The 14,733-nt window shown below is 40.8% G+C and overlaps 1 protein-coding gene across 1 annotated transcript in view; it reads left to right on the top strand.

The window, feature by feature from the left end:
• The first annotated feature begins 7,051 nt into the window (after window positions 1-7,051).
• Window positions 7,052-14,733, top strand: part of LOC103516597 (fat-like cadherin-related tumor suppressor homolog) — a 36,977-nt gene continuing 29,295 nt past the window's right edge. Inside the window, 7 exon segments of the mRNA XM_026828938.1 lie at window positions 7,052-7,099; window positions 9,318-9,567; window positions 9,570-9,796; window positions 9,859-9,974; window positions 11,619-11,847; window positions 12,938-13,116; window positions 14,023-14,267. Coding sequence (XP_026684739.1) covers window positions 7,052-7,099; window positions 9,318-9,567; window positions 9,570-9,796; window positions 9,859-9,974; window positions 11,619-11,847; window positions 12,938-13,116; window positions 14,023-14,267 — 1,294 coding nt within the window.

Raw genomic sequence — 14,733 nt, 5'->3', positions numbered from 1 at the left:
ATTTGTACCTAACAAGTATTTGAATTTAAATCTGAATATATTCTAACTGGATATATTAATTTCACTTTGTGCTGTGAAAGTTGTTATTTATTATTATTAGTGAAAAGTTTGAAGTTTATTGTAGGGGTGAGAAGTAGGGTTCTGTGAATTTTGACGAAATTAAAACCACAGAGATCAAATTCAATATTTTAAAATTTTACTCTCTCTCTCTCCCTCTCTCTTTTCACATTTGGATTCTAGGCTCTAGGCTAAGCGCTTTTTTTTTTCAAGCATAATATTTGTATACATTTATTTTATGTATATCACTTCTATGGAGGTGTATTTGTAACAAGTATTTGAATTTATATGCCCACAAAATTCAAGTATATGCCCACAAATTGAATTTTTGAATATTCAATCAATCTTCTTATGTTAATAAATAAATAAAAATGGTTTATGTTAAAAAAAAAAAAATTAAATCTGAATATATTCTAACTGGATATATTAATTTCACTTTTTGCTGTGAAAGTTGTTATTTATTATTGTTAGTGAAAAGTTTGAAGTTTATTGTAGGGGTGAGAAATAGGGTTCTGTGAATTTTGACGAAATTAAAACCACAGAGATCAAATTCAATATTTTTAAAATTTTACTCTCTCTCCCTCTCTCTTTTCACATCTAGGATTCTAGGCTCTAGGCAAAACGCAGTTAGTACCTATCCATCTGGGCAATTGTGAGCTGCTCTTTTCCCGGCCTCACTCAGGGTGGGTAAGGTTAATGTGAGGAGGCGTGTAGCTTGTCGCCGGATGGAGGGTAAAACCCTTGTCAGTAAAAACCGTGGAAGTTATATTATGTAGAGTGACCCTGGGGAAACTCCGAGGTTAAGACGTTTCATCGAAGTTCATGTTGTTTCATCGAAATCGGACAAAACTTTGAACTCACTTTATTCGATAATTTCCTGCTTTTCCCAGCACACTTGTGGGAACGGTTTTGTGGGATCCAATCCATTCAATTAACCATATACGTACGGTTTCATACACAATATACCTCTCTTATCTACCCGTATTCTATTCGATTCTATCCTATGTTGTGCGTTGAATATTTCCCCTATTGTTGGCATTTGTAATCTTGTTTCACGCTCCTCTTAACTCACACAAATAGAGACTCCTAATTAAGTATTTATCATTTTATCTCCCTCCCCTCTCTCCCTCAATCCTTCCCCTTCTTGAAATCGGACAAAACTTTGAACTCACTTTATTCGATAATTTCCTGCTTTTCCCAGCACACTTGTGGGAACGGTTTTGTGGGATCCAATTCATTCAATTAACCATATACGTACGGTTTCATACATAATATACCTCTCTTATCTACCCGTATTCTATTCGATTCTATTCTATGTTGTGCGTTGAATATTTCCCCTATTGTTGGCATTTGTAATCTCGTTTCACGCTCCTCTTAACCCACACAAATAGAGACTCCTAATTAAGTATTTATCATTTTATCTCCCTCCCCTCTCTCCCTCAATCCCTCCCCTTCTTTCTCTCTCACTCCGCCTCTTTCTCTCTCTCAATTTCTCATTCAAAAGTTAAAAAAATGGTATTAACTTTCACGACACGAGGGGGAGAGGGCGGGGGGGGATAGATAATATGTATACCTACCTATATTACAGTCTATTTATTTGGTGTATGAGTTACCCATATGTGTGTACTGCTGCGTACGTGAATTACTGAAATCCATCCCAAGTCCTATGTTTTTCTTCCTATCAGCAGTGCCGCTCCTTGTTTTTATTCTGATAGAGGTTTAACGTCAATGTACAACTGCTATGGTCTTTAGATCGTCACTGTTAACATATAACTGCCAAGGTCTTTATACTTTTAGTCACCAGGGCTTTACTTTTCAATCGGCGACAAGCTACCCGCCTCACATTAACCTCACTCAGCCTGAGTGGGGCCGGGAAAAGCCAACAGCACGCTATTGCCCTGATGGTCACCCGTCCGGATACCAAACACAGTTGTTTCAGTGATCCATAGGGAACTGGTGGATTTAACATGCTATTTAAACTCACTTTGTAGACCCAGGCATTAGCCTGTACAATGTGTGGTTCATGTAGCTGAAATATTTAACGAAATACTGAGTTTAATTCCTGTAAAAGGAAGTTTAGTTTCTGTAAAACTGAGGTTCATTCATGTGCAACTGAACTTAATTTCTGTCAAACTGAGTTTAATTGTTGTTAAACTGAGTTTAGAGTTTAGAACTGAGCTCAGTTTTACAGAAATTTAGCTTAGTTTTACAAGACTTAAACTCAGTTCTACAGGAACTGAGCTCAATTCCTGTAAAACTGAGCTTGATTTCCTGTAACTGTGAGACCGGATTTCTGTAACTGCACTTTGTCACGCATTTTCCTAGTCAAGCTTGTAGTCGGTTAGAGTTGTAAAAAAAAACTACAAAAGGGTTCCACGCTGTAAATGCTGTAATGTCCCCAGTAATGTCTGTGTAGATAAATCTAGGGGGCACCCCATGGTGGTTTAATTCCTCACCTTCCTCCCTTCATTTTCTTACCAGTTCCTCCCCTTATATTCCTTCCCTTTCTATTATAGCCCTTACTCCCTCCCTTTTTTCCTGTTCCTCCCTTTCTATTAGAGCCAGTTCCTTCCCTTCCTCCCTTTATATTACACTATTACAACCCCTTTCTCCCTCTATTACAGTCCTTCCCTTTATATTATAGCCCTTACTCCCTCCCATCTTTGCTGTTCCTCCCTTTCTATTAGAGCTAGTTCCTTCCCTTCCTCCCTTTGTTATAGCTAGTTCCTCCCCTTCCTCCCTTCATTTCCTTACCAGTTCCTCCCCTTATATTCCTTCCCTTTCTCCCTTTATATTATAGCCCTTACTCCCTCCCATCTTTGCTGTTCCTCCCTTTCTATTAGAGCTAGTTCCTTCCCTTCCTCCCTTCATTTCCTAACCAGTTCCTCCCCTTATATTCCTTTCTCCCTTTATTCGAATTTTCGGGTCTCTGAGAATCGAATCAGAGGTTTCTACGATCTAAAGATTCTAATGAAACGAATTGACCAGTTCCCTTTTTGGTTCAATAGACCAACCGTGACCCAAATTGTGCATGCTATTTATTAACTATTTATTTATTTAGTACTGACTGTTCCTCAAAAGCCATAGCTGTACCTAATCAAAATTGGTCACAGTAAATTACTAAAAACTAGTCAGTAATGATTTACAGATACTTGAGACTCTTTTGAGAGGCCATGTTTAGATTACCTAGGTACCTACCTTCTGTTTTTATTTTATTTTTTAATTCTTAGGTATTTTATTATTTTTTCCCACGAGAATTTCTTCTCAATGATATCACAAACCTAAACCCTATATCTGAATAGACGTTTCAGTCATGCTCCTTTCTTTCTGCTGTAAAACAAAAAGCATCGATTACGATTGCATTTGTGACCTTGAAATTGAAGCAATGTACAATTGATTGCATATACATACATAATCTCAAGTGGTCCGCGAGATTTTTGGCTTATCAATAGTGGTCCGCCAATTCTAAAAGGTTAAGAACCCCTGCTGTAAATGCTGTAATGTCCCGAGTAATGTCTGTGTAGATAAATCTAGGGGGCGCCCCATGGTGGTTTAGTTCCTCCCCTTCCTCCCTTCATTTTCTTACCAGTTCCTCCCCTTATATTCCTTCCCTTTACTTATTCAAAAGAAAATTGAAAAACATCTGAACATTCCAACTTCAATGAAAACGATTCAATTCAGAAAGAAAATTAAAAGGGAAAATATTTATTCAAAAGAAAATTGAAAAACATCTGAACATTCCAACTTCAATGAAAACGATTCAATTCAGAAAGAAAATTAAAAGGGAAAATATAGAGATGGAGAAAACGGGCGGAGGGAGGGGCAGAAAGAGGGAAAGGACTCTATTACAGCTAGTTCCTCCCCTTTTCCCTTTATATTCCAACTCTTTTCTTCCCTCCCATCCCTTCTTTACTGCTTCCCACGCTCTTATTTATCGAAGCGCTACTATCCCTTTTTTCTCGCTCCCTCTAGTCCCTCCACTCTCTCCTTCTTTCTCTAAGCGCCAGTTACCCCTTCTGCTCTCTTCCTTTGTATTCTCTTTCCTTCCCCAGTCTTATCTCTCTCCTTTTTTCGACCATTCTTTTCCTAAAGTTCCCTTTTTCTCGCTCGTCTTCTCTCTCCTTTGTCTCTTTTTCTCTCCCATTTTTCGACCATTCCTCCTCCCAAAGTTTCAGGACAGTAATTTAAATTAAACCTCCGGAACTAATGATGACTATTTGTTTAGACTATTTAGACAGCAGAGTTTAGACTATTTAGACAACAGAGTTTAGACTATTTAGACAGCAGAGAACAGATATACAGGATGTGTTAGAAGGGTACTACCGGATTCAATCACGTCAAATTTTATGAGGGTCTAAAAGAGCTACGCCATCGGTTCCATGGGTAAAGAAAGCTTTAGGGATCAAATTTGTACGGTCTACATGTGATAACCATGAACTATGTACTTTTAAAGAGGTCCTCTATTAAACTGTTGGTATAATGGAACAACTTATTCTAAGGTGACAGTCTAAATAAAGGTACTTATGCTTACATAGTTGTACTTTTTCAAGAGTGCTCGTTAATGAAGTGCCTGAACACCGCTTTCCCCTTCCCGAACCACAGCCCCATATTGTTACTCTCTGTATAGCAAGTAGGAAGAGGGGGGGGGGGGGGCAGGGAGAGAGAGAAAAGGGAGAGAGAAAGAATGTTTTATTGTTACTTATGTTTTGGCCGGGTCATTTGTTTCGAGAGAGATAGGAAATAGCTTCTTTTTTCCTTTTTTAATGTACCGACCGAGAGAGAAGGAAGAGGAAGGAAGGAGAGAGATGTAGGGAGAGAGAGAGAGAGAGGGGGGGGGAGAAGGAGATGTATTACTCCCCTCCTCCGAAAGAGAGAACAGAAACATTGTGCAATGAGATGGAGAATATTATTGTTAACGTAACGACAGAAGAGGAAAGAAAATAGAACGAGAAGGAAAGAGAAAGAGGGAGGGAGAGAAAGAAAGATAGGAGGGACATGGAGAGAGATAAAAGAATTCTGTGATCTATATGGCCATTTATTTTCAGTTAAGAGCAAAATAGTTCGTTTTCATATCTTTTTTCCGGCCTCTCTCCCCCTCCCTCTGCCACTTTTTGTTACTCTCTGTGTAGGGAGTAGGACGGTACAGAGCCACTTTCTGTTACACTCTGTATAGGAACTAGGAAGGTACAGATCCACTTCCTGTTACTCTCTGTATAGTTGATCTATATGGCCATTTATTTTCAGTTAAGAGCAAAATAGTTCGTTTTCATATCTTTTTTCCGGCCTCTCTCCCCCTCCCTCTCCCTTTCTCTCTCTTTCCCCACTCCTTTATCTTCCAAGCGATATTACTCTCTCAAACTCATTAGTAGCATGAGAGGGTTGTGTCTACTTTCTTCTATTAAGATTAAGATCCTCACCATTTCTTCAAGGCACATTATTTCTACCCCTATATATAGGTATACTTACCCTATTCCTACCCCCTCCTGCCCCTATATCTAGTTATACTTACCCTATTCCTACAACTCATTAGTAGCATGAGAGGGTTGTGTCTACTTTCTTCTATTAAGATTAAGATCCTCGCCATTTCTTCAAGGCACATTATTTCTACCCCTATATCTAGGTATACTTACCCTATTTCTACCACCTCCTGCCCCTATATCTAGGTATACTTACCCTATTCCCCCCTGCTGCCCCTATATCTAGGTATACTTACCCTATTTCTACCCCTTCAGCCTATATCTAGGTATACTTACCCTATTCCTACCCCCTCCTGCCAAAACTCGCCCATTTATTTTCAAATTCACCCCCTCCTCCCTTCCTCTCTTTCTCTCTCCCTCCCTCTCTTTCCCCCCCTCTCTCTCTCTCTCTCTCTCTCTCCCTCTCTCTCTCTCTCTCTTTTTCTCTTTTCTGAATTAAAAAGATCTAAATGGAAATTTATATATGTGTGTAGGAGGCGGCATATGTATCCAAGTGTGAATAATAGATAGATAAAATATGGAAGAGAGGGAGGGGGGGGGAGAGAGGTAAAATAAGGAAGAGGGAGAAGAGAGAAAGAAAAGGGAGTTACAATGTTTAGGTCTAGCTAGAGGAACGTTCTAGAAATCCTAATTAAAAGTTAATAATGCAATAGCACAGACACAGACGAAGGCGCGTAGATTCTACATACCTCTATGTATGTGTTTGAGACTTTTCTTAAGAAGGGTAAAAAGACCCTTAAAAAACCCTGAAATTTCGCTCGTTTCAGCCTAGATTAACTTCTTTTGGCTATATGTAGAAATAATGGGGGGGGGAGAGGTAAAATAAGGAAGAGGGAGAAGAGAGAAAGAAAAGGGAGTTACAATGTTTAGGAGTTTAGGTCTATGAGAACGTTCTAGAAATCCTAATTAAAAGTTAATAATGCAATAGCACAGACACAGACTAAGGCGCGTACATTCTACATACCTGGAACTTTGCCTGGCTAGTTAGCCTTGGAGGGTAGCGCGCGTGTCTTCTAAGCCCTAGGTTGCGGGTTTGATAACCGCGGACTTTGTATCCTTCTTCTCTCCTCCAAAGAACCACTTTTGTTACTCTCTCTCTCTCTCTCTCCCTCTCTCTCTCCCTCCCTCTCTCTTCTTTCTTCTTCCTTCTTCCTCCATTTTCCCTCTCTTTCTCTCCTCTTACTGCTCGTTCTCTTCTTTCTCTTTCTCAAGGATAAAGATATAGCTATAAGGACTAAATATTATAAAGTTATATTATTGTTCTTGGCGGGGAAAAAGAGGGAGGAGAGAGAGGGGGGCCAGGGAGAGAGAGAGAGAGAAATAATGTTTTGTTGTTACTTATGTTTTGGCCGGGTCATTTGTTTTGAGAGAGATAGGAAATAGCTTCTTTTTCTTTTTTTATGTACCGACCGAGAGAGAAGGAAGAGGAAGGAAGGAGAGAGAGGCAGGGAGAGAGAGAGAAGGGGATGTATTACTCCCCTCCTTCGAGAGAGAGAACAGAAACATTGTGCAATGAGATGGAGAATATTATTGTCTTCGTGGCGGGTCAAGAGTTCGATCTTCTGGTAAGTCTTGGATATTATAGGTGTTAGAGAGTTTTGGCAACCAAAATTAGCGTCCCGTTAATTGAACTTTTGAACGTTATTTAACAAAAACTCGTTTCTGTGTAGGTATGTGCAATGTGCATAAATGAGTTAGTTTAATTAATGGAACTGTAATTTTGGTTGCAAGAACTCTAATGTGTGTCAATTACATAACACCTTGTTTAGATTGCCTGAGTAAAGAGACTTTTCAGTCTCATTCTATCCTCTCTTTCTCTTTTCTTATTATTTTTCTCTCTTTCTCTACAGTTTCTTATTCTTTCCAACTCTTCTATCACATATTGTCTAATTTCCTTTTTTGTCTCTATTCCTTTCCCTCCTACAAATATTTTACACCCTCTACTGTTCCCACTTATTCTAATTTTGTCTTTCCCCCCTCCCGCCTCTCTCTCACTTTCTCTCTCTCTCCCTCCCTCTACTTCCCCGTTTTCAATTTGGGTATGAATTTAAAATCCTGTGGTGTAAGATTAAACACTTGGAGAGTGAGAAGTATTGTAGTCTTAAATCTTACGAATGAATTCCAAACTACAATTAAAATAAAATGGGAGAGAGAGAGACTGAGACAGTGAAGGAGAGGGAGGGGGGGAGGAAGAGGGGAGAAAAAGAGGAGGAGGGGGAGGAAGGGGAGAGAAGAAACAAACAAAAGAAAACTGCACAAGAGTATTTTCAAAACTCGCCCATTTATTTTCAAATTCACCCCCCTCTCTCTCTCTTTCTCTCTCCCTCCCTCCCTCTCTCCCTCCCTCTCTCTCTCTCCCTCCCTCTCTCTCTCTCTCTCTCGCTCTCGCTCTCGCTTTTTCTCTTTTCTGAATTAAAAAGATCTAAATGGAAATTTATATATGTGTGTAGGAGGCGGCATATGTATCTAAGTGTGAATAATAGATAGATGAAATACGGAAGAGAGGAGGAGAGAAAATAAGGAAGAGGGAGAAGAGAGAAAGAAAAGGGAGTTACAATGTTTAGGTCTAGGAGAACGTTCTTGAAAAATCCTAATTAAAAGTTAATAATGCAATAGCACAGACACAGACGAAGGCGCGTAGATTCTACATACCTATGTATGTGTTTGAGACTTTTCTTAAGAAGGGTAAAAAGACCCTTAAAAAACCCTGAAATTTCGCTCGTTTCAGCCTAGATTAACTTCTTTTGGCTACATGTATACGAAATTTTGTCCTTCATAAAATTTGACCACAATACTAGTCCTCAATAAAATTTGACCACTAGGTAAATTTCAGATCTGGGACGGAACGCGGGAGAGACGAACTGCTCCCATCAATGGAGCAGTCGCATTTGGGTAAAAAATATGAATAAAAGGTCCTAAGTAAAAAGTTGTGAGAAATCAAAAATCTGAGGTCAAAACTCCGAAAAAGTAACATTAAAAGGTCGAAAATTAAAATTTTATTTGCCGTTCTAATGAAAAAACTCAGAGGTGTGACGGTCCGTTGATATTAATCTATTCTATTCGTTAATTTGAATTCTATTCTATTCGCTAATTTGAATTCTATTCTATTCGCTAATTTGAATTCTATTCTATTCGCTAATTTGAATTCTATTCTATTCGTTAAATTGCCCTATTTCCCCCCTGCTGCCCCTATATCTAGGTATACTTACCCTATTTCTACCCCTTCAGCCTATATCTAGGTATACTTACCCTATTTCTACCACCTCCTTCCCCTATATCTAGGTATACTTACCCTATTTCTACCACCTCCTACCCCTATATCTAGGTATACTTACCCTATTTCCCCCCTCCTGCCCCTATATCTAGGTATACTTACCCTATTTCTACCTCTTCTACCCCAAACTCGAGGTATAGTTACCCTATTCCTATAGTAGGGTACATTACTTGAGTCTATATTTCAATGATATGTTACTCTCTTGCTAGTCCCTTGGGAATAATAATGGAACATTATTGCCCGTTGTTACCCTTCATGGAGAAACTAAACCTGAAAATATGGTCTTCCCGAATTTTTGACCCTTTTTCTCCAATTTGGATGAGGACTTTTTTTGATTTCGGTAGTTATGTAAGTGGGAAATATGTAGGTACCTATGTAAAATACTAGCTGAATTCCGTCGCTTCGCTCCGGAATCCCCCTAGTTCATCCCGAGGCATGGCCAAACTTGTGGAAAAGGCATGGCCGAACTTGTAGAATAATAAACATTCTGTTTTTGTTCCATTCAACAGGTGCGCGCCACAGACCACGGTTCCCCCAACCAGAGCTCCACAGCGCGGGTCTCTATACAAGTCGTTCGTCTCCCGGACGAGTCAAAAAATCCGCCAACCATCAAATCCCCCGACCAGCGGGTTGAGGTCACCGAAAACGACGCTGTGGGGTTCCTAGTGGCCCTCATCCAAGCGAGTGACCCAGATGGGGATACTCTGTGGTATAGGATAGTGGATGGGGATCCCAACAGTACGTTCTCCATTGGGAATGTCTCCCGGACGAGTCAAAAAATCCGCCAACCATCAAATCCCCCGACCAGCGGGTTGAGGTCACCGAAAACGACGCTGTGGGGTTCCTGGTGGCCCTAATCCAAGCTAGTGACCCAGATGGGGACACTCTGTGGTATAGGATAGTGGATGGGGATCCCAACAGTACGTTCTCCATTGGGAACGACAAGGGCAATGTACTCCTGGCGAGGAGAGTGGACTGGGAGACACAGGCCCAGTATACGCTCAACATAAGTGTCTCGGATGGAATACATGAGTGGACTGGGAGACACAGGCCCAGTATACGCTCAACATAAGTGTCTCGGATGGAATACATACGGTGTATACGAAGGTAAGTGAACAACACGGTAGACTGGTAAATAGGAGAACGCGGGTTCGATCCCAGCGGAGGTACGAAATTTCGTCCTTCATAAAATTTGACCACAATACTAGTCCTCAATAAAATTTGACCACTAGGTAAATTTCAGATCTGGGACGGAACTCGGGAGGGACGGAACTGCTCCCCTCAATGGAGCAGTCGCATTTGGGTAAAAATTATGAATAAGAGGTCCTAAGTAAAAAGTTGTGAGAAATCAAAAATCTGAGGTCAAAAGGTAGAAAAAGTAACATTAAAAGGTCGAAAATTCAAATTTTATTTGCCGTTCTAATGAAAAAACTCAGAGGTGTGACGGTCCGTTGATATTTATCTAATCTTTTCTATCCGTTAATCTCTTATATTCTATCCGTTAATTTGAATTCTATTCTATCCGTTAATTTAAATTATATTCTATTCATGTTGTGGTTCTAGAGATAGAGCGATCAGTGTGTGAACTGTGAAATGTGAATGAGTGAATGGATCTCGTTCTTATAATATAAGATTTTGAAAGGTCACCTTAAAAAAAAAAAAATGACGATCTGATTCGGGAATCGAAGGGCAACCTGTAGGGCTGTAGGCAATGAAATATGACTAGCAAGTAGAAAAGGATCTAAATAAACCATCCTGGCTTATCCATACTAGTGACACGTCCACAGGGGTATCATGCTGGTTTACGAGATGTACAACTATAAAACTTATGGCACTGTACAAGCCATAAAACTTATGGGACTTCGACCCATAAAACTTATGGGACTTCGACCCATAAAACTTATGGGACTGCGACCCATAAAAGTCTATGGCGAGAAACTTAAAACTTGTAAATGTTTGTTTTTCTTTGGATAACACACGTACTTCGTCTTATTTTCTCTCTCTCTTCCTCTTCCCCGCTCTCTGTCTCTCTCTTTCCTTCCCTCTTTCTCTCTTTCTCCCTCTCTCTCTCCCTCCCTCTCTCTCCCCCTCCCTCTCTTCCTCTCTCCCTCTCTCTTCCCACCCTCTCTTTCTCCATTCCATTCCTTTTATCCTCAATATCTATTTTTTTCTGTCTCTCTCTCTCTCTCTCTCTCTCTCTCTCTCTCTCTCTCTCTCTCTCTCTCTCTCTCTCTCTCTCTTCTTTCTCTCTTCTTTCTCTCTCCTTTCTCTCTCTTCCTCTTCCCCGCTCTCTGTCTCTCTCCTTCCTTCCCTCTTTCTCTCTCTCCCCCCCTCTCTCTCTTCCTCTCTCCCTCTCTCTCTCCCTCCCTCTCTCTTCCCACCCTCTCTTTCTCCATTCCATTCCTTTTGTCCTCAATATCTACTTTTTTTCTGTCCCATCCCTCCCTCTCAGGTAAGTCAGCTCCCATGGTGTAGTGGTCACTGCGCTTGCCTTGCACGCGGGAGACCCGGGTTCGATTTCCAGCGAGGTCAAAAAATTTGCATCATACAAATGATTGATTCCGTGAATGACTGTTGCGGGGCCCATTCAGCCTCGTGAGGAAAATGAGTAGCTATGTAATATAAAAGCGCATAGCGACCGGTGCCAGCATGGTAGGTAAACATTAAGCACTGGATTATTGAGATATCTGGTAAATACAACAATGCTGCAGTAAGAACCAAATTATAATAACACCAAGAAACGTCATTTATTTTTATTTTATTATTTATTATAATGTATATAGATTTGATAGGTGGTTTTGTTTCTGGAGATACGACATTTTTCGACTGTTACCTAACCCATCCTCTTCTGTTTTCATTCCAGGCGCTATTCGCACAGTAGTGAATCTGGATCACGAGTCTCTACCCCGGATAGAATTTCACGTCCAGGTCACTGACCTTGGGAGACCTCGCTTGACCTCTGACACCCTGGCCAAGGTCATCGTAGAGGTCACTGACACCAATGACTGTCCGCCTCAGTTCAGTCAGGACGTGTACAATGTGTCCATCCTGGTACCCACCTTCACCAACGTTGCTGTACTTCAGGTGAGTCTTAGCAGGGGTTTGGTTTGGGGGTTTATTTCGGTCTTTAAACATGCAAGTCCGAAGGCCTCAGTTCAGTCAGGACGTGTACAATGTGTCCATCCTGGTACCCACCTTCACCAACGTTGCTGTACTTCAGGTGAGTCTTAGCAGGAGTTTGGTTTGGGGGTTTATTTCGGTCTTTAACCATGCAAGTCCGAACTAACTACTTGTCTATAGAGAGTTTTTGCACCGCTAACTTGACGATAGTTGAAACTTACATAAGACGTAAGATGACCGAAACGCGTTCCTACTCATGCGCAGAAACGGGTTTTCGTCAAATAATGTTAAAGAGTTCAGTTAATGGGACGCTAATTTTGGTTTCAAAAACTCGCTAATATTTGCAATGGAAACGGGAATTCACATTTTTGTCGATGGTAGGTATCGAACCCGGGACCTCCTGAATCTTAAGATAGTTCACTGGACTGATACCGACCTATTTCTTGTTTGTTCATTTGCGTTAGACTGTGGGAGTAAAGGGACTTTTCAGTCTCATTCTTTCAGGATAAACAAGGTATATTCTATTCCATTCTATTCTTCTTCACAGCTAAACTCGGGAGAGACGAACTGCTCCCATCAATGGAGCAGTCGCATTTGGGTAAAAAATATGAATAAAAGGTCCTAAGTAAAAAGTTGTGGGAAATCAAAAATCTGAGGTCAAAACTCCGAAAAAGTAACATTAAAAGGTCGAAAATTCAAATTTTATTTGCCGCTCTAATGAAAAAACTCAGAGGTGTGACGGTCCGTTGATATTTATCTAATCTTTTCTATCCGTTAATTTGAATTCTATTCTATTCGTTAATTTGAATTCTATTCTATTCGCTAATTTGAATTCTATTCTATTCGTTAATTTGAATTCTATTATATCCGTTAATTTGAATTCTATTCTATTCGTTAATTTGAATTCTATTCTATTTGTTAATTTGAATTCTATTCTATTCTCTAGCTTCACGTGACCGTGGTTGATGTCAACGAGCACCGGCCTATCCTAACTCAGTCGCTCTACGAGACCAACATATCCGAGAGCGTCCCAGTGGGTAGCGAAATACTCAAAGTAGCGGCTTCGGATAGCGACCAAGAGAGTAAAGTCCTGTATAGTATACATCATGCGCAGAGCCCGTTATCGGCTGCCCTGTTCAGGATTGACTTTCACTCGGGAGCGTTGAGTGTGGCCCAGCCTTTGGACAGGTGAGTGGACATATCTGGAACAGACGAGACACAAATGGGTTAACGGTTTGAAACAATAAGTTAAATTGAGTGGGAAGCGAAAATATGAAATTAATGAAGACCCCTTAGTGGGCTTCTACTAATTTTCTTTTGCACATTGGGATTATTAGGAAGTACCTATTTCATTTACTCATCTAGGAAAACATCCTCAGAAAGGTTCCAATACTTTTTTGTTCAAACAAACACTTTCCCACTACCTAGCTAACTTATGTGGTTGTGGCTTGCCTCACTCATCTACATTACATTGAAGTGAGGGACTTTTCTAACGAAATTCCTCTGTGCTGAGTAGCCGAGTGCAGTATGTAGGACAATTGCACCCCTTTACTCCTGTAATAACTCTATTGCACCCCCTCACTTCTCCTATAATGCGCAGAGCCCGTTATCGGCTGCCCTGTTCAGGATTGACTTTCACTCGGGAGCGTTGAGTGTGGCCCAGCCTTTGGACAGGTGAGTGCACATATCTAGAACAGACGAGACCCAATTGGGTTACCAGTTTGAAACAATAAGTTAAATAGATTGGGAAACGAAAATATGAAATTAATGATGAGCCCTTAGTGGGCTTCTACTAATTTTCTTTTGCTCATTGGGATTATTGAGAAGTACCTACCTATTTCATTTACTCATCTAGCAAAACAACCTCAAAAAGGTCCCAATACTTTTTTGTTCAAACAAACACTTTCCCACTACCTAGCTAACTTATGTGGTTGTGGCTTGCCTCACTCATCTACATTATATTGAAATGAGGGACTTTTCTAACGAAATTCCTCTGTGCTGAGTAGCCGAGTGCAGTATGTAGGACAATTGCACCCCCTCACTCCTCTAATAACTATTCACCTCCCCACTAACCCCTCCTCTTCTCATCTCCAGGGAGAGTCTCTCTCACCACCTCCTCACCATTATGGCGCGGGACCAAGGCACCCCCGCCAAACGGAACTTCGCCCGGGTTTCAATAAACGTGCTGGATTCCAACGACCATCCGCCCGAGTTTGCCACCTCCCTGGTCAAAGGTCGCGTGTTCGAGACCAGCGCTGTGGGTACGAATATAGTCCAGGTGGTGGCGACGGACAGAGACCATGGCGAGAATGGGGTGGTCACTTACTCTATCGCTTCTGGTGAGTAGAAGGCATCTTGATAAATAAATAAACCTTTATTTGGTAGTCATTATAGGCACAATACATACTTATAAGTTTAGAAAAACATACAAAGAGTAATCCTATACCTATAAATAAACTTTGCCTGCCTAGTTAGCCTTGGAGGGTAGCGCGCGTGTCTTCTAAGCCCTAGGTTGCGGGTTTGATAACCGCGGACTTTGTATCGTTCTTCTCTCCTCCAAAGAACCAGTTTTGTTACAATTTCTCTCTCTCTTTCTCTTTCTCTGTCTCTCTCTCTCTTCCTCTCTTCCCTCTCTCTCTCTCTGTCTCTCTCTCTTCCTCTCTTCCCTCTCTCTCTTTCTTCCTCTCTTCTCTCTCTTTCTTTTCCCCTCTTCTTTCTTCTTCCTCCCTTTTCCCTCTCCTTCTCTACTCTTACTGCTCGTTCTCTTCTTTCTCTTTCTCAATGATAAAGATATAGCTATAAGGA

The sequence above is a fragment of the Diaphorina citri genome, unplaced genomic scaffold (assembly GCF_000475195.1).
Source record: "Diaphorina citri unplaced genomic scaffold, Diaci psyllid genome assembly version 1.1 scaffold1612, whole genome shotgun sequence".
In the NCBI taxonomy this organism is placed as follows: Eukaryota; Metazoa; Arthropoda; class Insecta; order Hemiptera; family Psyllidae; genus Diaphorina; species Diaphorina citri.
The sequence above is the reverse complement of the archived record's forward strand: the minus strand, read 5'-3'. Positions and strand labels throughout refer to the sequence as shown.